The sequence below is a fragment of the Gymnodraco acuticeps genome, unplaced genomic scaffold (genome assembly GCF_902827175.1).
Source record: "Gymnodraco acuticeps unplaced genomic scaffold, fGymAcu1.1, whole genome shotgun sequence".
In the NCBI taxonomy this organism is placed as follows: domain Eukaryota; kingdom Metazoa; phylum Chordata; class Actinopteri; order Perciformes; family Bathydraconidae; genus Gymnodraco; species Gymnodraco acuticeps.
In genome coordinates this window covers 496,071-520,168 of record NW_022990919.1, presented here as the reverse complement: position 1 = coordinate 520,168, position 24,098 = coordinate 496,071, and the positions used below count along the sequence as shown (strand labels likewise).

Sequence of the window (24,098 nt, the reverse complement as noted above, 5' to 3'; positions counted from 1 at the left end):
CTATTTTAATTACCTCTCAAACTACCTAAACTAGTTATAGATATGTTTAGTTCTACTGTCGGGTCATTCATTACTGATCCGGGAGCTGCATGATACTGACGGGCATCAGGAGAGGGGGAGAGCGCTCCGTTTATTATTCCCGTGTTATTTCAAATTACTGTTCACTTTTGAATAGTTAATTTACTATAATTAGTTTGTTTAATATCGAATCATATACATTTGCTTTAAAGCTCAATAAATAACAAAGAAGACCTTTGACCGGTACTTTTCAAATTTTGTCCGGAAGATTTCAACTTTAACGGACATGTTGACTGGCGAAAAAATATTCTAACGGGAACTCTGGTATTCAGTTTAAACCCAATTATCAGCATATCCAGTCATAGTCCGGTAATTACCTGCCAACGGAAACTCTGCTACACAATTATTATTATTATGAAACATGAACGGTAAGTTTTGAATTTGTCCGGTAAAATAAATTGTTTCCGGACATTTGACCGGCAAGAAAAAATCCTAGCGGAAACCCTGATACTTCCATAAGTCAATGAATTGATGTGGATAAATAGAGCATATTTTCCACTTGCCCGCTAAGGCCAATGTCTTACCCCGGCTGATACTTCACTAAATCCACTGTTTTAATTTGTAAGGTAAAATTGTAAATGTGAATTGTAAATCTGTAACCCTGTAACCCTGTAAGGTGTCCTTGGGTGTTATGAAAGGCGCCCCCCAAAATAAATGTATTATTATTATTATTAATACAAATATCGCTCTTTTTCCTGTGGTACTGGTATTTTGTCAAGGAGTTTTGTGAAATCTTTCTGTTAATTACAGAGCGCAACCGTGCGCTCCCACTGCCGTGCATGTTTACTACAGACACCGCACCTTTCGATAAAACATTTTTAAAACCGTAGGTAACGGGCCAAATGCCGGGCAAAGGAGTTTCAAATAAGTAGGAAGAGTAAAAGGAGGCTGATTCTTTCATGGATGAACTGCTTTAATATTAGACAAGCTATTTTTCATAAATGCACCACTCTATTCTCAGAATATCCAAGCATTTTCTTATAAATGTTTAGACTTCAACCCTCTTGAATTCAGAGTTATGTCTTCTATCAATTGAAAGGATTTTTATTTTGAATACTATGAGCATGCCTTTTATAAAATAGTGTTCTATATTTTTTCGTCTCTCGATTACTTGCTGTAACAATGTTATTTCCCCCTCTGTGGGAAATGTGATGTAAAATTAAACTGACACAAATTACCATCTTGCGACTTTATAAATTGTTAAACTGTGTGATTTCTAGGGATGGGTATCGTTTGAAATGTATCGATTCCGATTCCGGTTCTGCTTATCGATTCCGGTTCTTATCGATTCCCCGTTTCGATTCCAAAATTGTAAAAGAAAGAGGTCAAACGTATAGATAACAAAAATATCTTTATTCTTTTAAGCTTTAACTGACATTGTTACAAATAAAAAATATACATGCAATACAAATGTATTGCACAATAGCTGTGCTTTATTTGAACTGAGCTATGCCTGTGGCAAGCTATTAACAGGCATTGCTCTGTGCCTTGTCTTTTTCTTTCTTAGTGTAGTGGAGCCTCACTTCAGAGCGTTTACCGCGACCCATCTTTGGTGTTATGAAGTGACTGAGCTCGTGAACTGTCTACGGGAGGGCGGGGGGAGCCTCGCTGCGGGGCAACTGTGGACCTCTGTTGCCTGTCAGCGCAATTTACATGATGCCGTTTAAAAAAAATTAAGGGCGGTGCCGGCTGTCAGCGTACCGAGCCGGCGGTCACCGGCCCGCTGACGACCGGCCGTTCTGTGATTCTCCAGAACACACAGATGGCCAGTCCGCTATGTATTCCCCCGGGTCACCGCGGTGCAGACGGACCCGCTGGAATACAGGGTCTACCGTGTTTAGGAACCGTTAAGCAGAACCGAAAAGGTGTATTTTGTACGGGTACCCGGCATTTTCTTATCGGTTCTCATCTGGAACCGAGTTTCGGTTCCCAACCCTAGTGATTTCATTCAGAGTTTTTACACATAAAGCACCTGAGGTTGAGGCGTCTGCAGTCTCACCTGTCCCGGGGCGGCGGCAGCAGCTGCAGCGGCTGCGTTGATCTGCGCCTGCGCGGCAGCCTGCTGTGCTGCCTGCTGAGCTGCCTGCTGCTGCTGCTGGACCTGCTGCTGCTGCAAGGCTGCACGGGCCTGCTTTCACACACACACACACACACACACACACGGCAAAGCATGCAAGCAGAGGAGGGGGGGTAAGCATACTGCTGGAACCCTGAGTTGTGATTCATCAGGCTCAAGTTTGACCAACACATTTGGGTTTTTGGAAGCAAAAATAAATAAATCCAAACCAGTAAGGAAAATATTAAGGAACTATAAAAACATTGAGATATATTACATTATAATAATTGTTAGGGAAATAATTGTCCTAGACTCCTAGATATGATGTCTGTTATCTCCTTTAAGGAGATAGGCTGCTTCTATTATCAGCCATAATGTTGTTGTTCCCATTCTATGACCGGGCAACCCTAGGTCACAGATGGTTTATTGTTGTGGGTACACTGGGACACTTCCTTCTCTGTGTTTGTGGACTCCAAGGTGTGAAATCTTCGAGGTCATAAGTGTCAGACGCAAGTAACTCAGTGTTCCCAACTGTTTAGGCTATCTTCTCAAATATGTTGATTACTCTCTGCGAAACCAGTTAAATGGGCTAACGAGAGAGAGGCGCTCCAGAATTGACGTGGCAACTCTACCGTGAAGTCAGAACCTCTGGCTCTTGGACTTGTGATGTGAATTCTCCGGCCGAAGCTCCAAATAAACCATCAGTGTTTGACATCAAAGCTCCTGCTCTTCCCGTGTCTCTTTCCTGAGTCGGTGACTCCCACTGCATAGCTACACAGAAGTTTCCTCTACAATAATTAACCCAAAAATGTATATTACAAAATGATAATTCATTTATTAATATATAAAAAATAAATGGAAAATAAATTAATTTCTTGTATTTATTTGTATTTCACATTTTATTAACTTATTTTAATTATTAGTTTATAAGTCTACATTTGTATTTACTTTTTTATTACTAAATGTTTGATTTACTTTGATCTACTACTTAATTTACTTACTTTTATCTTATTTAATATTCTTTATATTACCACATTATTTATTTACTTAATTATTTCTTATTTGATTCGTCGTTACATTTCCACATTTTTTATTTATCAAATTGTTACTTTATTTATCTTTGCTTTATATTTCCAAGTCTTTTATTGACATATTTATTTGAAGCTTTTTTCCCCTATAATTCATTTTCTTGATTAATCCTTAATTTATTTGTCTTTATATTTACCTTTTTTTTCAATTTTCTTAAATACTTACTTATTTTGTATGTATCAAATTGTATATTTCCGATATTATTATTTTACAGAATAATCTTCTTTATTTTATGGCACTCCTTGACCACACAGTTAATAGTGAACCAAATCAAATCCCCAAATTGCTTGAGTATATTCTGTCAACAGTGATGCAGTTGATTCGAAGAGGACTCCAACAGAAGTTTCAGGTTTTAAGGCGGCTGCTCTGTCTCACCTGGAAGGCCTGGATCTTTAGCTGGTGCTGCTGCTGCTGCTGCTGCTGACTGAGCGAGCTGATGGGAACGTGCTGAGCGGAAGTCATCTGTCCGGCCAGAGACTGAGGCACCATACCGGGCTGTTGCTGCTGCTGCTGCTGCTGCTGCTGTTGCTGCTGCTGTGCGTGTGGAGGCATCTGCCCCGGCTGAGGCTGAGGCTGAGCCTGAACCTGCTGCTGCTGGACCATGTGCTGAATGGACTGGGCCTGAGCTTGGGCCTGGGCCTGGGCCTGAGCCTGGGCATGCTGCTGCTGGAGCTGCAGCTGCTGGAGCTGCACCATCTGCTGCTGCTGCTGGATCCTCGTCTGGTGCATCTGCAGACACAAACAGATATAAAACTAGCACCAACAGAACATCAATGCTGACATATACACAGGGGTGCACATAACTTTCTCAGAGTACCAGGGGTCAGTGTTTGGTACTCCAACTTATGTGATGAAGCCCTCTGTGTCGCGAACGCCGACGGGACGGGACGGGGGGGGTGCTGAGCGTGCAGAATGTGCACAGGGGAGTCTCCCTCCGCAGCCGGTTGGCGTCATTTTGGCACAATTCCATTGTACAGACCGACGTTAACAGCAGCCCCGTCTGTGCACACGGAGACCGACTCTGTCGGCCAGTGATCTAACCGCCTTCTGGAAAAGCTTCACAAGTACGTCGCTACGCAAAGGCGCAAGTGACGGTACGCATTTCAGATTTTAACTGTGTACCTGCGTACCAGTTATGTGCACCCCTGCATATACTAGTGCTGTAGCGACGCGTCGACAACGTCGACTTCAAAATATCGTCGACGACATATTTCCGCGTCGACGCGTCGCTACACACACGTGTGTCACCCAAAGCAACAAGCAGTTCGCAATCGCACTTCAAACACAATGGAGACTGAAACGGCTACCACCTCCTCCTCACAGGATTGCGCACGAAGCCCCCAAACGAAAACATCTCGCCCTAGGTCTTCAAAAGCATGGGAATATTTTAAAGTTAGTCCAAAACGCAAAGATATTTATATATTTATATCTCACTGAGACTGCTGCATAGCCTAGCAGAAGCAGCAGCTAGCTGTGGTGGCTACCATTAGCAGCTAGCATTTGCTCTCCGATTTTTACATGGAATTATGGATTATAAATTCAATCATTTTTTTATACATAGACGTTAAAAACCTATGGATTAACCGATTCAGCCGCGTTTTTTCTCATTTTAATGCCATTGAACACGTCTTTTGATCAGATTGACAGCTACGGTGGTGAGACGATCTCCCTAGAAGCTCTATGAAGGTACGTGTTGTGATGACTGTATTTGCTTCCCCTGTCGCGAGTCCGGATCACTCAGTGATGATACTATATACCTACATAATCTGTGGAGTCTCAGCTTTAATCGGATATATTGTATGTGCAGCTACGATAAGTAATAAGGGTACTTTTATCTTGAGTTCTGTGCCAATGTCCGTTAGCATTTTTCGCTCAGGGGTCATTTAGATGCTTCTTATGAGACTTGTGTTTTGTTTTGGTAAACATGGTTTGTATCGTCAGTTAGCTGAGATTATTTCCGTTAATCTGGTATAACACATTAATAGGTTCTTAAATATGAAGATCCCCTGAGACACAGTATCGTGAAAAAATATTTTTTTACATTACGTTTTTTTTACATTACGTTTTTTATGAATTGAACAACAGAAAAATAATCGTTAGATTAGTCGACTATTCGATCAAATAATCGCCCGATTAATCGTTTTCAAAATAATCGTTTCCCCCCAGCACTAGCATATACACTCATGCCCCTTTTCCACCAAACCGATTCCAGGGCCGGTTCCGAGCTAGAGCCTGAGTTAGCTCTGGTTCTTCCTGTTTCCACCGCAGCGGAGCTGCCTCTAAGCACCGAAAACCGGTACTTAGCTGGCCCCACTCGACTGCCCGGCAAGAACCAATACTTCACGCTTACGTCGGAGGGGGGAGAGATTAACGAGCAATAACAGTTCATGGCGAGTACGGCAAATAAAAGTTGTTGCAAAGTGACTAGAACGCGACCACACACTTATAAAAAAAAAAACTTTATAAAGTCAGGCAACACTAACCAGGCTTAGTGTGATTCTATTTATTTTTTACCTTACTTCAATGATCATCCGTTCGCTGTTATTGATCATTGTGGAGAGCAGACAGACATTTTGTTTTGTATTATAGCAGCTATCGGATGGAATCAATACATGGGCTGCACAGGTTGCCATGTCCGACTATCACAAGTAGAATCATAATGAAAAATACGCCGGTAAAATGTACCTGTAAAAACAGCTAATGCCACAATAGGATAGCAACAAGTAGTCAAGATAGTCCGATTAGCTTCGGTTGCTATGCTAACATCACCCATTTTATACCAGAGAAACTTTCATAACAGCGTTGTGATGCCAAACAGCGTCAATTGAGAATGACACCCATTCACTTATGGGGATGGGGGATAAAGCAGTCGGTAAATGCCGCTGAACCACATAATAATGAACCACGGCACTCTGGAGAAAAGTATATTAGGGGGACGGGTGGCGCAGTGGTCTGTGCATCCGATCATCAGATCAAGGGGGAGTGCTGGGGAACTCCAGTTCGAAACCCGCTCCTGCCGCCACTGCGTCAGGCCGTTGTGTCCTTGGGCAAGACACTTCACCCGGATTTGCTCCTGTGGGTATTGTCCACAGTACATGTATAATACTAATGTGTACCTGTAAAAGCGCCTCGATGACCTCGAGGCGTGAAGATGGACGGTGTGGCGCAGTGCGCTGTGCAATGATCATCAGATCAAGGGGTGAAACCCGCCGCTGCTGCGTCTGTAAAGCCGGTGTGTCCTTGGGCAAGACACTTCACCTGAACTTGCTCCTGTGGGTATTGTCCACAGTATCTGACCATTGCATGTATCATATATGTGTAATGTGTGTATATGTAAAGCGCTTTGAGTCATTGATAAAGCGCTATAATAAATGTAAGGAATTATTAATTATTATAAGGTTGGAGAAGTAGTTCTTAAATCTGACTTCGTATGATTAAACGCAACACGATCATCGACCCAACGCAACCCCCCATTGTTGTTGTTGTTGTTGTGAGCGGCGTTGGGGAGAATGACGCAGCACCAGTCGGGCTCTGGGCGGTGCAGTGTTTCCCCTATATACAAATAGTGGCGGCGCAGCGCCGCTGCTGAAATCTGCAGCGACCCTTTTTCATTTTTCGTTTGTTATGTGGTTTTGTAGTATTTGTGTTACTGTATGTTCAATAAAGGTGTATTTTTGCTAAATCTTGAGACATTGCCACTGTATGTACTAGGCAGGGCCGATTTTTTTCGCCAGATCTGGGGGGCGCTGCGCTGGTAGCTCTGGGAGGGGAAAAAAACATTTGACCGTTGGCGCTCATCCTAATTTTCAGCCTTGATGTAACAACATTCATAATTAAGTAAATGTAACACCCTTTTCACCCCTGTTACACTTCATTTGCCCTGTACGATGGGCGCTGTAAGTGATGAAAGTGGGGGATGTTGGCTTATCAGGCTTATCACAGCCAAAGTGCGAGCGAGCGAGGGAGAGAGAGAGGGCGCACCGGTACCGACGCTGTTGTTATTAGAATCTGGTGCTAGCTGCGCTAACGGATATAAGAAGTAGATGTTTCTACAACCAGGGTGGAGGAGAGCTCTCCTGTCAGACTGAGAGGCTCAGTGAGGTAAAGGACTTTACTTTTTTAGTCTAAGTTATCTCAGTGGGTCTCAAACGTTTTGACCACAAATTATGTAAACACATATTTCCAAGGCACTCCTTTATAATTATTAGGATAAATAAAAACAGGTTTGAAATCATTCCAATGTATACTACAGGACAGTAATCCAAAAATATCGTTTAAAGTTGGAGGGATACAAAAATATGCACAAATAAATAAATAAGATATAAATGAACAAATAAAATAAGTTACATATATTTGTTATTTGCTATGGAAGGTTATTGGTTATGCTCACATACTTATTTGATTATTAAAATGTAAACCGATCTTTTTCATATGGGTGTTTTAGAGTTGTACCCCCTAGATCTAGTCTCTAGTAATTGTGTGCGCAAAGTGCACCAGATTGAAGCATTTTACTTTAAAATGTTCAAAACAATCTTCCCGGGGAGGCATACCCTCCTAGAGGATGTGACGTCCACCCCCCAATTAAAACATGTTCATACAATACTGAATACATTTGAAGCCATTTTGACCTATGTCAATACGTTTCTGTTTTTGTAGTGTATTTGTCTTTTGTAGAGATTTTTCATTTATTCTTTATATATAAAATCTTGCCTAGGGCAGCAAATTGGCTAGAACCGGCCCTGACCTCAAGAGCCTTTCTTGTGCTGGCAGACACATAGAAACAAATTGTCGGGGCGCACTTCGCACGTGCACACACTAAAACATGCCACGCGCTCCGCGCTCACATTATGCTGGGCCCACATGCCTTAGCACCGCTGCTATGACTCCATCCTAGGGGAAACACTGCGGTAGAAACACAACTGTGGCTAAAAAGAAGAACCAGTTCGGAAACAGAAAGGCCCCAGCATGGAGCTAGAACTGGAACTGGTTTGGTGGAAAAGGGGCATAACTGGACACTTTATTATTTAGCCCTAGAACACTAGAACACCATCACTAACGTTGGATATATTTGAAACACACCATGAAAATCACATGAACACAATCGCATGGGTGAAAATCACCCAACCCTTGTGTTTTAAGATTATGTACACCTTTTCAATAATACAAATATCCAGTCAGCAGACGTTCTCTGGGAGAAAATGCCTTGTTGATGCCAGAGGTCAGAGGAGAAAGGCCAGACTGGTTAAAGACGATAGAAAGGCAACAGTAACTCAAAAACCACTAGTTACAACCAAGATATGCAGAAGACATTATCTGAACACTAGGGATGGGAATTTGAAAGCAAATGTATATTCGAATATTCGACCCCCCATAAAACGGTTAACCGGTTAACCGAAATGTACATATCCTATAAAAAATAATTGGGGAAAAAAATTAAGCACCCGTACGAACCCTGAAGGTATAGTATGTATATATAAGTTTAATTTGGCATAGTTTGACCTCTACACCGCACTCACTAACCTGGTCGAAATATTTCCACACATTACTCCTTTTTGACGCCATGTCTGTTGTGTAGGACTCTTCTTAGAGTGTAAATAATTACCGGACTATGACTGGTAAAATATGTTGAATACCGGCAAAACTAAATCTCTCCCGTCAAAATGTCTATGTACTTTGCCGCCACACGGTTGCCAAGCAGCGCTTATTGTTGTTTAGGCTGGCCACTCATGTGTCGCGAGTGTTGACAGGGGGCGGGGGAGCACGCTCATGAACTGTTAGCGCCGGAACCTCGCACCGGCTGCGGAGCTCATTTGCGCCACATTTGGGCCTAAGATGAGGTTTGAGTCTGCATGATCTGCGTGTAAGGAGGGGCAGCAGCCATATCATTGGCTAGAACTAGCTAGATCAGATGGATTTGGACATAAACACGAGTGAAGTATAACCGGACGCGAGAGAGAGAGATCAGCTCTGCCCGCTGTGAGGGACCGGTGAGCAGAGCAAAACACACCTTTAGACGTCACCTAACACATTTAGCTATGGCATAGTCGTATATATATATATACATTGAATTATTCAATTTGATAATATGTAATCAACTTAGGCATCACTCCCAAAAAAAAAAAATTATAAAAAAAAAAAAGATTCATAACTCATATTCGAATACATGAATAATTTCGAATATTCGAATATTCGATTAATCGTTCCCATCCCTACTGAACACACAACAGGTCAACCTTGAAGCAAATGGGCTACAGCAGCAGAAGACCACACAGAGTACCACTCATATCAGCTAGGAACAGGAAACTGAGGCTACAATTCACAGGCTCACCAAAATTGGACAAAAATGTTGCCTGGTCTGATTAGTCTCTGCTGCGACCATGTCCATCCCTTTATAACCACAGTGTACTCATCTTCTGATGGCTACTTCCAGCAGGATAACGCACCACAAAGCTCAAATCATCTCCAACTGGTTTCTTGAACATGACGATGAGTTCACTGTTCTCAAATGGCCCCCAGAGTCACCAGATCTGAATCCTATAGGGCAGGGGTTCCCAACCTTTATTGTGCCAAGGACCGGCAGATACATAATTAAAAAAACGCGGACCGGCTGTCAATTTGAACTGATTTTAATATTTACTCACCAGCAGGTAACAACAGAGATTAATTGTATGTAACAGCCTGAACAAATACTAGAATAATATGCATCCAAAACATATTGGTTCGGCGGCCGATCGATCGGAGCATCCCTACAAATTAGCTTAATTTGCTAGAGATCTTTTTTTTTAAACTCAAGCCATATTTTCACGCTGCCTCGCAAAAAGCCTATCATTGGTGAGAATCTCAGCCTGTCGTCACTGACGTTGTAGAAGGAGAAAACCAAGACAAAACACCAGCTGTTGGCTCTGGGCGAAGGCACACAGAGCTTCCTAACTGTTTAGAAACTGGACAAAATCAGTGTTTATAAAAGCACAAACCACAGAAGGTCTATGGCATGGGGAATACAGCTGCTATTTCATTAATGTCTGTACGACGTTGTTGTGAGTGTGGACAGATCAGCTATAACGGTAGCATAGCCTCGCCTGATTGATTGGACCTCCATTCGGAAAGCAGGCATTTCAAAAGTGTTTTGCCTGCCGTGTTGTGTGCACACTTCCAAAAGCCTTCATTCATGGTATGTTGTTATTTCGGCAATGTTTTTTGATATGTGTATTACAATTAAAAACACGGCAAAACATCTTAATTCTGTTGTTGGTATCTACATGAATGTAAGCCCTGCCTCCCAGCGTCTAGTTTGAGTGATGCAAGTAAACACAAATGATGCAGCAGTCAAACTGGAATCGCGTCCAGTGTGAATGCACCATTACACAACATTGTTAACATTTGTGTTGATACTAATGAAGAAATGAATGGTTCAGCTCTACAGTACCTGGTTCTGCTGCTGCTGGCTCTGGGCCTGCTGCTGCTGCTGGCTCTGGTGCTGCTGCTGCTGCTGCTGCTGCTGTAGTTGCTGGTTCTGGTGGTGCTGCTGCTGCTGCTGCTGCTGCTGCATCTGCTGCACTCTCAGCTGCTGCTGCACCTGAAACTGCTGCTGGATGGCAGCGTTCTGCTGCTGCTGCTGCTGCTGCTGCAAGGCGTTCTGCTGCTGCTGCTGCTGCTGCTGCTGTTGCTGCTGCTGCTGCTGGAACTGCTGGAACTGAATGGACTGCTGCTGCTGCTGTTGCTGCGCCTGTACCATCTGTTGCATGGGGATCTGTCCTGGACCCCCGACTGCAGGGCGATGGAGAAGAAGATAAGACACAGTTTAGAGTCAGTCCTAAACACAAACATAGGGCCAAATGTCTGCGTGCAGCACTGCACTCTTAGCAAGCTGCCAAGTGAGCATGCTCCTGTTATGTTCCATGTTCAAGTCCAGTTGGTGCCGTATGCAACTCTAGCAAATTTACCGGAAGGTATAAAAAAAAAAAAAGAATTAATAAATGCAATAATAGCTTTGAAGAGTTTGTGTGATCAGATACCATGATGAAAACAATTCTTTTTTGTAATCACTTTAAGACAGAAAATGGATTTACACTCCTCCTTGAGAAGACCTCTTGTCTACCATGAGGACTTCAAATATTGTGGGTGCATGAAGAGGAACGGCAAGAAATAATAGATTTGAACTGGTCAAAGATAAGCACCAGGCTTGGAATTTTGTCATTTTAGGGGCAAGGCCATTTGGCCTTCCCGTTCACATTTTTTTTAAGGGCACAAAGGCCACATGACAGGACACAAAGGCCGTTTGGTTAAATTACGCTGGTCAATCAACATGACTGAAAAGTCAACACCAGTCGTTTTACAAATGGCTGAATAGCAATAGTGTTTCTTAAACGTATAAGTTCAGCCATAAACCACATAAGTCAGTCATGTATTATATCAAAACCGCTTAGCAAGAAAAATACTAGATTCAAAGGTGACAGCTATCTGCTAGCTTGTAGAATAGTGATGGGAATTCCGGCTCTTCTTGGTGAGCCGGATCATTTGGCTCGGCTCACCAAGAAGAGCCGGCTCTTTCGGCTCCCAAACGGCTCTTCAGTTTACCACATAATATACCTTTTAATTAAATCAAATGTAGCCCTGTTTTGACTAATGATTTATATGTGTACACACATATATCACTTAAATTATTCAATACATCCTTTGTACTGAAGTATTCAAAAGTAATAATGACATGTTTAATATAAATGATTTGCTGTGGCCAAATGTTTTCATTGCATTTACAGACCTGTGTAACTCTCTGATACCACCCAATGAATGCATTGACTTGCTTGTAGAACCACGCTACACAAAACAGATAGCAACACCTATAAAAACTATTTAAAAAAAGGGGCTACTGTATCGACATTTTAAAATTATATTTAAAGAAAAGGCCCTGACAAAACAGCAGGGCTCTATTTCAGTAACTATTAGCTATAGAAAAAAAGACAGCAACAGCTGACATCAAATCTTTGCTGAGCCTAAGGATAATCATAAATAAATAACATAGTGAAAATAAATATATTGCAATGCTCAAAACAGCAGCATCCAACCGTCTCTAATCTAGTCACCTGCATGCATGCACGGAGCAGCTGTAGCGCGGAGATCATCATCTTTCTGTCTTGTATTACTTAAAGTGGACCTATCATGCTATATTTGAACAATATATTGTAGGGCCATATTTATATAAAGTATATATATGATTCTGTGAGCTGCAGCTGACCATGCCCCCCTGCAGGAGAGGGCAGCGTGCTCTGAGATCAGCTGCTGGGCTGTCAGAAGAGGGGGAGAAAAAGAGATCTCCCTCCTCCGTGTTTTATTCTTATAGAAGTAAGAAGAGAAGTAATGGGGCAGAAACCCTCCTTTTTACGCAGCGGTCCAGACATAGACATCAGACGGCGACACATATTCAGTTGCCAGTTACTTTGGCATTAGCGCAGGGATATCTAGATACTTTCCAAGGTTTGACTTAATGAATGGTGCTACTTTTAAAGCAAGCAACGATGTTTTCAAATCTGTAATCAAAAAGCTCCTCAAAAACACTCTCGAAGCAGTTCCTGCCGTTGCTACGTTAGTTCAAACAGTAACAACGGACTATTTTTCTTAGCGGATGCATGTCAATTTAAATACATACAACTAAATAAATCAATAAAATCATTTTCTAAATCCATAAAAGCATTTCAATTAATATTGGGAGTCATGTCGTTAATTTGTTGAGAATGTGGCCATGTAATAAGCGGGATAATGTGCACATTGCATAATGTGCCTTCATGCCGATCTCGATCCCTCCGCAAAAAAACAAAACTGGCTCGTTCGCGGGCGCGAGCCGGCTCCCGTCGTTCACTTAAAAGAGCCGGCTCTTTGAGCCGGCTCGTTCGCGACCGACACATCACTATTGTAGAAGCAACACTAGATGTAGACCCCTTGAAGGGAAGACGTTAGCGCTATCCAAACTAGCTAGCTATCGCTAGTTTTCATGACAAAATGTAACGAGTCGACTTTAAATAGGCTAATACAATGGTAATTACCTATCAATAGTACTTTCTATAAACACTTGCTTGCTTACTTGTGCTGTCGGGCCCCTACAGGCATGTCTGACGGAACAATCACAGCAGAGCAATCGCTCTGATCCACAGACACGGGACTATCCTACTGCGCGCACTAGTATGACTTCACTAGCGTTGTTTACACTGGAACTTTTGACAGGGGCACAAAGGCCACTTTGGCCGTGAATTGCATTTTTTTTCACAGGGCATCACGGCCAAAGTGCGGGGCAACGACGGCCATGGCCGTCGTGGTCGTCGTGAAATTCCCACCCTGATAAGCACTGTTAATAGTATATTTGTGTAGGTAAATAGAACCAATATTGAATACTGCCTTTCACAAGGGATATTGGGAATGGGGGAGAAGATTGATTTAAGGGGACACTTGCTTTCTTTGGAGTGTGGATAGGTGAAAGTGCAAACAATGAAACACCAACCACAGGCAACAAGGAAAGTGTGTGTGAGCCTTGTCACACAGACAGGTTTGGGTAGTTGCCCAAAAACAGTATTGCATTACACTTTACTAGTTACTTTAAACAAAAGTAATGCCTTGTTTTTCTAAATGACTCACTGCTGAAAGTAATTAGTAACTACTTTTGTATTACTCTGTAACATCCCCTGAGATGTACAATAAATCAAATGACAAATAACAATATAAAGTTAACCTAAATTAGAACTTCAATTCAGCATCATAAATAACATTAAAAATCACTCCAAAATGGTCCAGATCAGCCAAGTCATTTTAAAACTATTTTCCACATAGGCTATAATGGTAATTAATGCTAATGGAGCTACTTACGGCAATTGTGCAAACTACCCAACATATGCAGGTTGGCATCCGGCAGTTTCTATGTGCTGCGGACCTGTACTATAAATTGCTAACATAAAACTGTGTGGTAATTAATATTTCTGGGTTCACTATAGGACTCGATGAGCTGGCAAACAGACTGATATGCAGATAGTTGAAGACATTCAAGTATCTCATTTATTTAAAGTGTTGTGTGGGAGGATGGGGAAGTTAAACGAAGATGTGTTTTCTGTGGTTGGTGAACTGAACTGAAACTAATACGATGTGTGGATTATTGTTTTTGGAATAACCAGGAACTGTACAAAGAAAACTTGGAACAGAGTTTTGTGGATTATACTATTTTTGTTGGACTATTTTTCATTAACTATATGGATTACACTTTTTTCACTCACATGGGACTCACTGTTCTTGAACTATTGAACATATTATTTGTCTGCATTTAAAGAGATGTGTTGTGTGTTTTTGTTCAAAGGTATTAATTTACTATATTGAAAATACAGAAATATTGTACTGGTTAAGAGGGGCATGTGCTGTATGTTTTCCCCGTCGGTAACATGTACCCTTTGTAGGGTTTGACTCGATCTGAACTATAAATTGTCAGGCCTGACCTGACTGGCACCCAGCAACTATAGTCGAACAGCTACAAGGTAATGAGATAATGTTGTGCTTGGTAACTGTATTGTAATTACCAGAGGTGGGGACTCGAGTCACATGACTTGACTCGAGTCGCATATTTTTTGACTTGAGACTTGCTTGACTAACATTGATAAAAGACTTGACTTGACTTTGACTTGGTATTCATGACTTGAGACTTGACTTAAGCTTGAGACAGATGACTTGAAAGGACTTGACTGTTTAAAATTAAATATTTGCGTTTGTTTTTGTAGTGAGATATTACGTTTAGTTTTTTTCGAAAAACGTGATTATAGCGCCGTGCGCGCAAACCTGGCAACCCACTAGAAGGCAGGAGTCTCAGTTAACATGGCAGCAGCTAGCTTTACTCCACAAATAGTGAAGTTTGGATTCAAGGATTATGTTGTCGATGACGGTAATAAGAAGAGAACAGCGGTATGCAGAGTCTGCAGCATAAAGATCAGTGACACGACCACCACAACATCCAACTTCATTCGTCACTACAAAAAACCCCACAGAGAAAGGTACGTGCATGTGTTGTGTTAGCTAGAAAGCTAACGTTAAGTTTAAGCTACGTTAGACCTGGTTTCAAATCGATTAAGTAAAGAGAAGACAAAACGGTAAATGAACACTAGAACCTCCAAGGGATTCATTTTGACTAATCCTGATACTGACGGGCTGTCGAGAGAGAGAGAGAGAGAGAGAGAGAGAGAGAGAGAGAGAGAGAGAGAGAGAGAGAGAGAGAGAGAGAGAGAGAGAGAGAGAGAGATGCCTCGTTTATTTCCCCTGTGCTATTATCAGAAGTTACTGTAAACTTTTGAATAATGTCGTTCATCTACTTTTAGTAGTTTGTTTAAATGTTTTAATGATGTTGTTTTTGTTTGTAGAAGTGCATCATTCCTTGATTTATTGTAAAATGAATCTGAACTTTTTGATCTGTTATGATGATAAACTGAAGCAATTTCAAAATTAACCCAATTAAGTGAGTTTTAAATCATCCTACTCAGTTTATAAGGAAATTATGAAGAGGAACAAATTAAATGATTTGAAAATGATATCTATGTAGGTGCTGACGCTGTTGGCGGTTCTAGTGTTAACAGACATTTAAGTTAAATATGTGTAATGGCAAATGCAAATTAGTCGCTTTTCGGCGCCTCCCGCTTTTTTAACGCTGATTTGGGTGACTCGTGTAATTCGTGGAGAACCGAAGAGTTTTCCTTTTGGGGGGGGGTCCGTCCGTCCGTCCGACTGACGGACAACTTCTCACTTCAAAAAAGAAGAAGAAATCTAGACCGCAAAATAATTAAACAAGCGAGTGCCTGTTTTTCCTGGCCAATGACAGGTTCCTTGAACACAACACGAGCGTAATGTCTCTTCACATTAAGTTCCCCACCCCTGCTGTAAATAATAATAAAAACCCTTGATTTATAACTTAACATCTCTGTCTCCTCTTGATCTGAGTATATTATAAAGAAGAGCAGTTAATTGAAGCATTATAGCACAGGCCTTTGTCAGATGGTATATTTGACGCTGTTTTGTTTCTGCTTCGAATAGTTCTCTCTTTTTTCACCATACCTGTATTTGCATCCTGTGTATGATTTCCTTACCTGGAGTTCTGCCTTTTTGAACAGACTTTTTGAGTCCTAGCTATATTGTCTGCAGTTCTAGGGTTAATATGAATCTAATATGATTGTCATCGGTCTAAATTAGATTTCAAATGATTAACTGTGTATGTAATGAAGATCATAGTGTGGGTTGAATCCATTTTCATAACCACTGTCTTTTAACTGATTTAAATGTGGAAACTGGGCTTATTCATCAGAATTTCATATGACTTGACTTGCTTGACCTGAGCAATGACTTGACTTGCTTGACTCTCACCACAGTGACTTGGGACTTGCTTGATACTTGTAGGTCAAGACTTGAGACTTGCTCATGACTTGCACATATAGGACTTACTCCCACCTCTGGTAATTACTGCGGTTACCAGTAACGCGCTACATTACTACCTTACAGACAAATGTAGTTTGATTACAGTAACACGTTACTTTGAGGCGTGTAACGCCCATCACAGCACACAGAGGAAACACACTCACTGGCTTGTGGGTTTCCAGCCACCCCCGCCATGGCATGCTGGCCTATCTGCATCTGCCCCATGGCCCCCATGCCAACAACGGGAGCCCCAGCAGGGCGAGGCCCCATGCTGATGGCGCCCGGGCCTCCAACCCCTGTCAGGTTAGTCAGGGCATTCATGGGATCTGGCAAAGGATAGACAACAGACAAATATTACCCAGCTCCAGCATAGTCAAATTCCAGACTTGATCTGACCAATATTATCGTATCGTATACACAGCAGAAACCCTGAAACACCATATTGAAAGTAAAGGACAGCAAAGACAAGTGAGAAAACAACACAGCGCACTCACCCGGGCCTCCTAGGGTCTTCTTGTCTGTCAATGAGAGACATGTGATTAGAAACTCCTGCACTTACTGCGGAGCATGGAGTGGTTATTGATGCTTTAAATCATCTGGATTCATAATAATTAAAATAATAATAGAAACATTTAAAAATAAAGTGATATAGTAACTGTTGAAACAAGATATTATGGTAAAACGTTGATCATTTAAATAAATAAAGCTTTATTATTATTGTTACCTGACATATTTGATGTCGACAAAATGTGAAAAATCTCTTCATCTTGTGTTAACCACAACCTTATTTTACAGGCATCTACCCAAAAAGCCATTTACTTCCATTTGAGGGAACAGGAAGTCATTCGGACTCAATTATTGGTTTTAGGACTCATTCCTGTACCACTTTATAATAAATGATGACAAAGACTTTACAACCCAAATCCATACATTACATTAAGACAACTGTTTAAAAGCTGTGTAGCATATGTAATCAGTACCGCCCTGTATTAAGAGTCAAATACTCACGAATGTCTCTGAAGTGTATGATCAGCCTCGCGACCAGAGATAAATACTCTTCCTGAGGAAAGAAAGAGGGAGAACTGTTACAACATCCATCATGAAAATAATCCTTATTTCATCTTTAAGCAAACTCCTGCTCTGAAAACATGTTTCCTGCCGTGGGAAAGACTCCCAGTACTCACTCTGGATTTGGCTTTTACGTAGACGTGGTTCTCCATGTCATTGCTCGATTTGGTGTGTGCGGTTCCTGCCTTCCTCATAGCTTCTTCACTGGAATCATGCACATGGATGAAATTAACAAGCTTTTATCATTCACACTATGGCTTTAAACGCGAAAAATATTCAACGCAGTTACACCTTTCTGAACATGTTAAATTCTTATAAACTACACATTCATGAATCTTACTGCATCTTGTGTTTTGAATTGTATGCATGCAAGTCTGTATGCTTTTATGTAATGTTTAGGTTGAAAAGCACCTTTGAGTATATGAAAAATTAAATGCATTATTGATTTTATTACTGTATATAAATATATGAAATGCTGCAGACAATTCCATTTAAATAAACATACATTTTAGTCTTCTTTGATAATAAGCTTAACATAACAATTATATAAAGGCTGGGTGATATTGTCATATTGTTTATCATGATATCCGTCATGCATATTTCAATACCAATACATCACAATAAAGCGTGTCATTTTACTGTGTTGTTATCAACCTCCATATGCCCGTCTTGTTTACATGCGTGTTTGTTTACATAAAAACATCACAATATCACATATAACATTGTAGGCACTATGAAAAATCCGCGAGTTTCCCTACAATTATCATATTTGGCCTAGTATTTTTCCATGTGTTTATTATTGTTGTTGTGTAGTTTTGTGTAATATACATTTATTTTATTTCCTATTCTAATTGTAATGTCTGAATATTCTTTCAAATTAAAAATGTGTTGATAATGTAATTACCAGTTTGTAACTTTTTTGAACCCAAGCTTAATAGGTTTTGGTAACAGGGTTGCATGCATGTTGAGGGACACACCTATGATTAAACAAATAGCTTTGACCATTACAAAAGACATATCTACACAATAATTGCAAGAAAAGTGAATAAATAACCAATTGTAAATGTTATATTTGATATGGAAGTTGGTCACCAAGGAGGGATAAGAGAAAAATGCATTTTAGGGGGTGTTTGAGAGCTATTTGACCATTTAAATTATATTGAGAAACCACTTTTTCTACAACTGAATTTACATGTTGTGTAAGGACAAGTATATCTGAAATAACAGGTGCATGTTCTGGGATTTTGGCCGTGCATTATTTGAAATGTCATAGGTGGGACAGAATATTTCCTCCAATTCTGCAATGGCCCTTATATACATACTGTATGTATACCCCTGTGGCCTGTATAGTAGTGGTGATTCATATGCACATGTATTATTAAATGTAGAGCCAATGTTTCCTTTAGACTTGTAGAATACATATTTATTTATGTTGAATGCGTGGATATTTTTGTTTTGCGTTATTTATTTTTATCTATGAAAAGAAATGTTGCCGAGCATAATTAAACATTAAAAAAAAAGTTGTATCCCTATATGTCAGGAATGAGTAATGAACGTAGAAGAACGTAATGTGGTAGTACAAGTATATAAAAAACACTTAAATAAATGAGTTTGATATTCTGAGAAGAAACACATTTTTAAAAAAGTGTATATGAAATGTCTCAACTCGAGTGATGCTTAAACGAGTAAAGAGTTAACTCGCTGAGTGGGCAGACTAACGTTAGTAGCTAATAATGCTAATAATAAACTATGACTTATATATATCCATTAAGTATTGTTTTGTTGCTGCTATGTACGCCGAATTGAAGAGTGGGTACGGGTCTTGCTTGATGTATTTTCCGCTATGTTTGTGGATCTGTGCTAAGTTTAATATCATGCGAGTCGGTGTTAATTTACAGATTTTTTAAGGACGGTTTGACGTGACGTGCTTTCTCGGCCGAGCTAACGTTAGCTTAGCTCAATGGGCTATCGCAACAGTAACAGAAAGAGAGATTTAGCCAACAACAAAACACTGAAGGAAAATATCTCACATCTGAGCAACGACTTTCTGTCGGAACTGAGGGCTCCTCCAGTCGCTATCCGTCCCGGGGCCGTCCATCACAGAATTTATATATTTATGGAGGGTTTTTACTGCAAGAGTTTAATGTTTTCCCTCTGCGCTTCCTCCTTCCGCTCAGGGGAAAATGGCGGCTGATGTATTTTCTATGAATAAACGGTATCGCCGCCTGCTGGCAGACCGCAGAATTGCAGTAAATACGCAGAGGTGGAAAAAAGTAACTCGGATGTTGTAGCCTACTTAAAGGTGGGGTAGGTACGTTTGAGAAACCGGCTCGAGATACACTTGTTGTTATATTCCATGGAATGCTCTTAACATCCGATAGCAATGAATGTTGCTTTGACAAAAAATCCATAAAAAAATGTCATCTGTGGAAGCCGTAATACTGTAAAAAGTATCCGTTTAGCCGGCCCGGCTAAACGGATTGGATTGCCGCCTTGTCTGTCAGCCTTCCATCTCGTGCACGCACAAATGTATCTCGTGCCCTCATTGGGCGTGCATTGCAGCAGTACTTCAATGGGCCCTTCTCACTTCTCTTATTTTTCATTTCCTCGCTCCTCGGTCTCACCGGAAGTTGATTTGTCTGCGCCATCTTGAGTACCGTCCCATGCAAGCCCCAGGAAGTGCACCGGACTCAGATGAAAATATTCGTGGTGGCCAAACGGCGGTACTGCACATCCGTTTGGTTGCCAGGCCCGGAAACACTTTTTCCCATTGACTTACATGGGGAAAGAGTGGTCTGTAAATCGTTGGATAATTTTTTTTAAACGAAATAAACTACCCAGTATGAACACTTGTATAGCCCTTATTAAAAACATTCGTTCCTCAAGTTGTAAAAATGTGCTAATAACGTTATTCTGAGAGTTATTTCCCTCTGCATTATGAACGCGCATCTAATTGTATCTAACCATCTAACCCCTGCACGTTCATGTTACGTGTTCAGCACTACATGCCACATGCGTTCATCTTTACCCATGGATGCACAATAACAACGGACCCATATCGCCTTACTGCCATCCCACGGAGCTGTAATAATGGATATATTGCACATGTTTGCTGTAATTCATCATTTGTAAAATAGTATACTACATGGGCTGTATGATTAAATCTTGTACCGTAAATGTTGTATTAAATAAAGTTAATATTACCGACGTTAGATCAGGGTTGCCAACTTTGGGTACCTGGCTGGAGTGAGATTTTGATATCATGGGTTTAATTACACATCTGCACACGAAATGACTGCTATCGTGTCAGTAGCGGGACCTTAGCATATAGGATATACATATACAAATACACAATATTGGACACAGACTACAAAGGGGAAAAGGGCACACAGGTTAATTCACTAATGAAAGTCAAACACATCTTTGTTTCCACTGTTTTATTGTGTGCCTGTCGCAATAAGCAATTAATTGACTTAGAGTGTTTTTGTTGGGTATATCTATGGTAGGGCTAACCCATACAGTGGTGGGGCTCAAGTCAGTATTTGCAATGTAATTACATACACGCTCGCCTTGACAGTGAAACGCCACGCGTGAGGTTTAGATTATTTCCTTGTCTCAATCCAAATTGAACTGTATGAAATAAAAAGGCACATTTGTCTTGTAGTAAATAAAAAGGGCGACCTGGAGCCAATCCTGCAAATTCCCCACAAGTGAAAGAGTTGACATGCTGAAAACCCAATCCCTGTAGGGGGGTCTGGGGGGATTCTCCCCCAGGAGATTTTTTGAAATACTAACATAAAATACACATTCTGGTACTCTCTTGAGAAAATAAAAAAAGACATCTATTACTACACGACATATTTAAATGAAGCTGAACCTGCTGCTCCTCACAGAGAGAAGAGGGAAGAGGCTGTGTGAATGACTTTACATTGTAATGGATAAGGGTGGATAGCCCCCATTGTTCTGTGTGTCAAAATGGAAGACAGCCCACACACCTACCAATCATCAAACCGTGGGGTCTTATTTCATTACGTGTTGATTTCTACACGTAATGTTGTATCGATGTATATAGAGATGTACTACAGCAAAAGTATTCTCCGTCGGGACTTCCTGCAACAACACCACGCCGTTATCTTGATTCTGATTGGCCAGAAGACATTATCAAAGATGTTCTATTGAGAAGACGATCACTGCGTGACAACAGTTTTCAAAACCGTTTCTAGTCTTCGGTATTCTTGTTTTGGCGTGAGAATAGTTTGGGCAGCATGAGAGCGTGAGATTGAGAGTGAAAGCGTATGTCACACGCCAGATGCGTGAGAGTTGGCAACCCTGCGTTAGATTAACGTCCCTGTAGTTTATTATTGCACTAAGAAGCTTATTGCACTGTATATATGTGCAATAATTATTTCATGCTAAATTAAGCTCTGTTGCTTGGATATCACTAGATCCTAACTTACAACGTAATATAAGTACATAACGATTGATGTGTACATTTACTACATTAGCATCATTACTAGCTAGCCGCTAGCTGCTAACTGCCGCCTCGTTAATATCAAATCCATGATAACAACAACCCATTACCATGCTGTCATGAACGCGCGGTGCTGTTACGTGTACGCAAATTGACGTGCTTGATGTGAACGAGCATTTTGGTTAAAGTTGCGCATGCGCTATGAGCGCACATACGGGTACTTCTCAGGCATGCCGGGTAATCTGTGACGTTTTACTCTCTTTTCACGTTTCAAAGTTGGGCCATTTTATCATCATGTGCTAATGAGCAACTCTCATAGGAATGAATGAGGCCCCGCCTCCCACGCTGTATCCAGTTCTTATTATACATCCATGGCTCTTATTTCTGCCGGAGGACCGAGGAGCGATAATGGAGGAGCGAAAATCGAGGAACCACCAGTCCATCCTCCGATGAAATCCTCAGATACTCGCCCCGCCCCCTTACTGTGTATCGCTCACTGATTGGACGATGCAGTGCATGCACTGATCTCATGCTTCTTGACATGAGAGCAGTTTCCCAGCGGAGTGAAGAAAATAAATGAAACTCACGAGTCACTCCTCAGTTTATACTGTGTTTTGTTTCAATTCATGCATCATTTAGTTACAAATATGTGATATATCTAAACAACAAAGTGGTCAAAAATCATTTTATTCATTTTAATTTTCATGATCGCTTTTTTCGTTTTACATTTTCATTTATTATCATTTCCATTCAGTCAGTCATTAAGTGCTATTAAAATGTTAATGTGCTACATATCCACATACACACAAAGTGTGCAATCCAATGAATGTTAATCTAACTGGGTTTTGATAGATAACATATCTCTTTTTCTTCTCTCAATTATTTTATTTCTATTGTGCACTCTAATCAATATTAATCAAACTATTGTTCGTTTATACATTTTAAGAATGGCGTTTATCTTTTTTGAGAATGAGTTCTTATTTTATTTTATTTATTGGGGTCTGCAACAGATGATACAAATGTTTGTGTCAGTAAATGTGTACTAACAGAGGCGGGGGTGTGTGTGGAAATAACGGGGACAGAGCTGCTGTCAGACGATCAGCTGTGCGGCGTCGTCACAAACAGACGTCGCTTCACGTGACACTCCGGAGGAAAGGACGTCCCATTGCTCTTAAAACTAATTTCCCTGCTTCTCGTGGTTTCCTTGCGTCCCTCCATGCTTCCCTGGTGGGAGGGACTAGACGCAGGGAAACGACGCAAGTGAGGGAAGCAAGGATTTAATTTAACCGACCTGAGACCGGGCCAATGACTCGCCAGCAACAGGCGGCCACTTTCACCAGTCTGCTGACGTCATGTGCGCGTTCATGTGTGTTGGAGGAGGTGCTCTGTGAGGAAGTCTGAAGGAAGGGGCAGATTCTTTTCGGCTGTGTACTTTCAAATTTTAGTGCACTCGAGCTGGTTTCTGAAATGTACCTACCCCACCGGTATGTAATTTTGGAGAAACCAGCTCGAGAAACGTCACAGATTACCCGGTATGCCTGAGAAATGCCCGTGGTTGCGTTCCAATAGTCCATTTAGCTTAGGAACCTTCCTAACCAAGTGAAATGACCCGGAAGTACGTCAGTGGCAGCCATGATAAGTGCCGTTCCAATTCTCTAAATGAAAGGAAAGGAGGTTTCAAACTTCCTTTATAACCTCCTTTAGCTTAGACTGGGGTTGCGTTCCGATAATCCAAAAATCAGCTCCTAAATTATAACCCTATCTCCTATTCCTTGACCTCTGAGTGAAACGTCACGGGGGTAAGGGATAGTGGATAGGAGAATTCAAAAGGACTTAGGAGAAGAGACTGCGGTACTTTAGAGAATCCGAATGCACTTTCACTATCCGACGTGTTTATGCAACACATCC

At 41.1% G+C, this 24,098-nt stretch overlaps 1 protein-coding gene across 1 annotated transcript in view; it reads right to left on the bottom strand.

Annotated features, from left to right (window-relative positions):
• Positions 1-20,125, bottom strand: part of LOC117558027 (mediator of RNA polymerase II transcription subunit 15-like) — a 41,016-nt gene extending 20,891 nt beyond the window's left edge. Inside the window, 8 exon segments of the mRNA XM_034233986.1 lie at positions 2,078-2,206; positions 3,599-3,952; positions 10,650-10,990; positions 16,816-16,977; positions 17,146-17,169; positions 17,660-17,711; positions 17,836-17,923; positions 19,750-20,125. Of these exon segments, the coding sequence (XP_034089877.1) occupies positions 2,078-2,206; positions 3,599-3,952; positions 10,650-10,990; positions 16,816-16,977; positions 17,146-17,169; positions 17,660-17,711; positions 17,836-17,923; positions 19,750-19,817 (1,218 nt within the window). The 5' untranslated portion in view covers positions 19,818-20,125.
• Between the last annotated feature and the right edge of the window lie 3,973 nt (positions 20,126-24,098).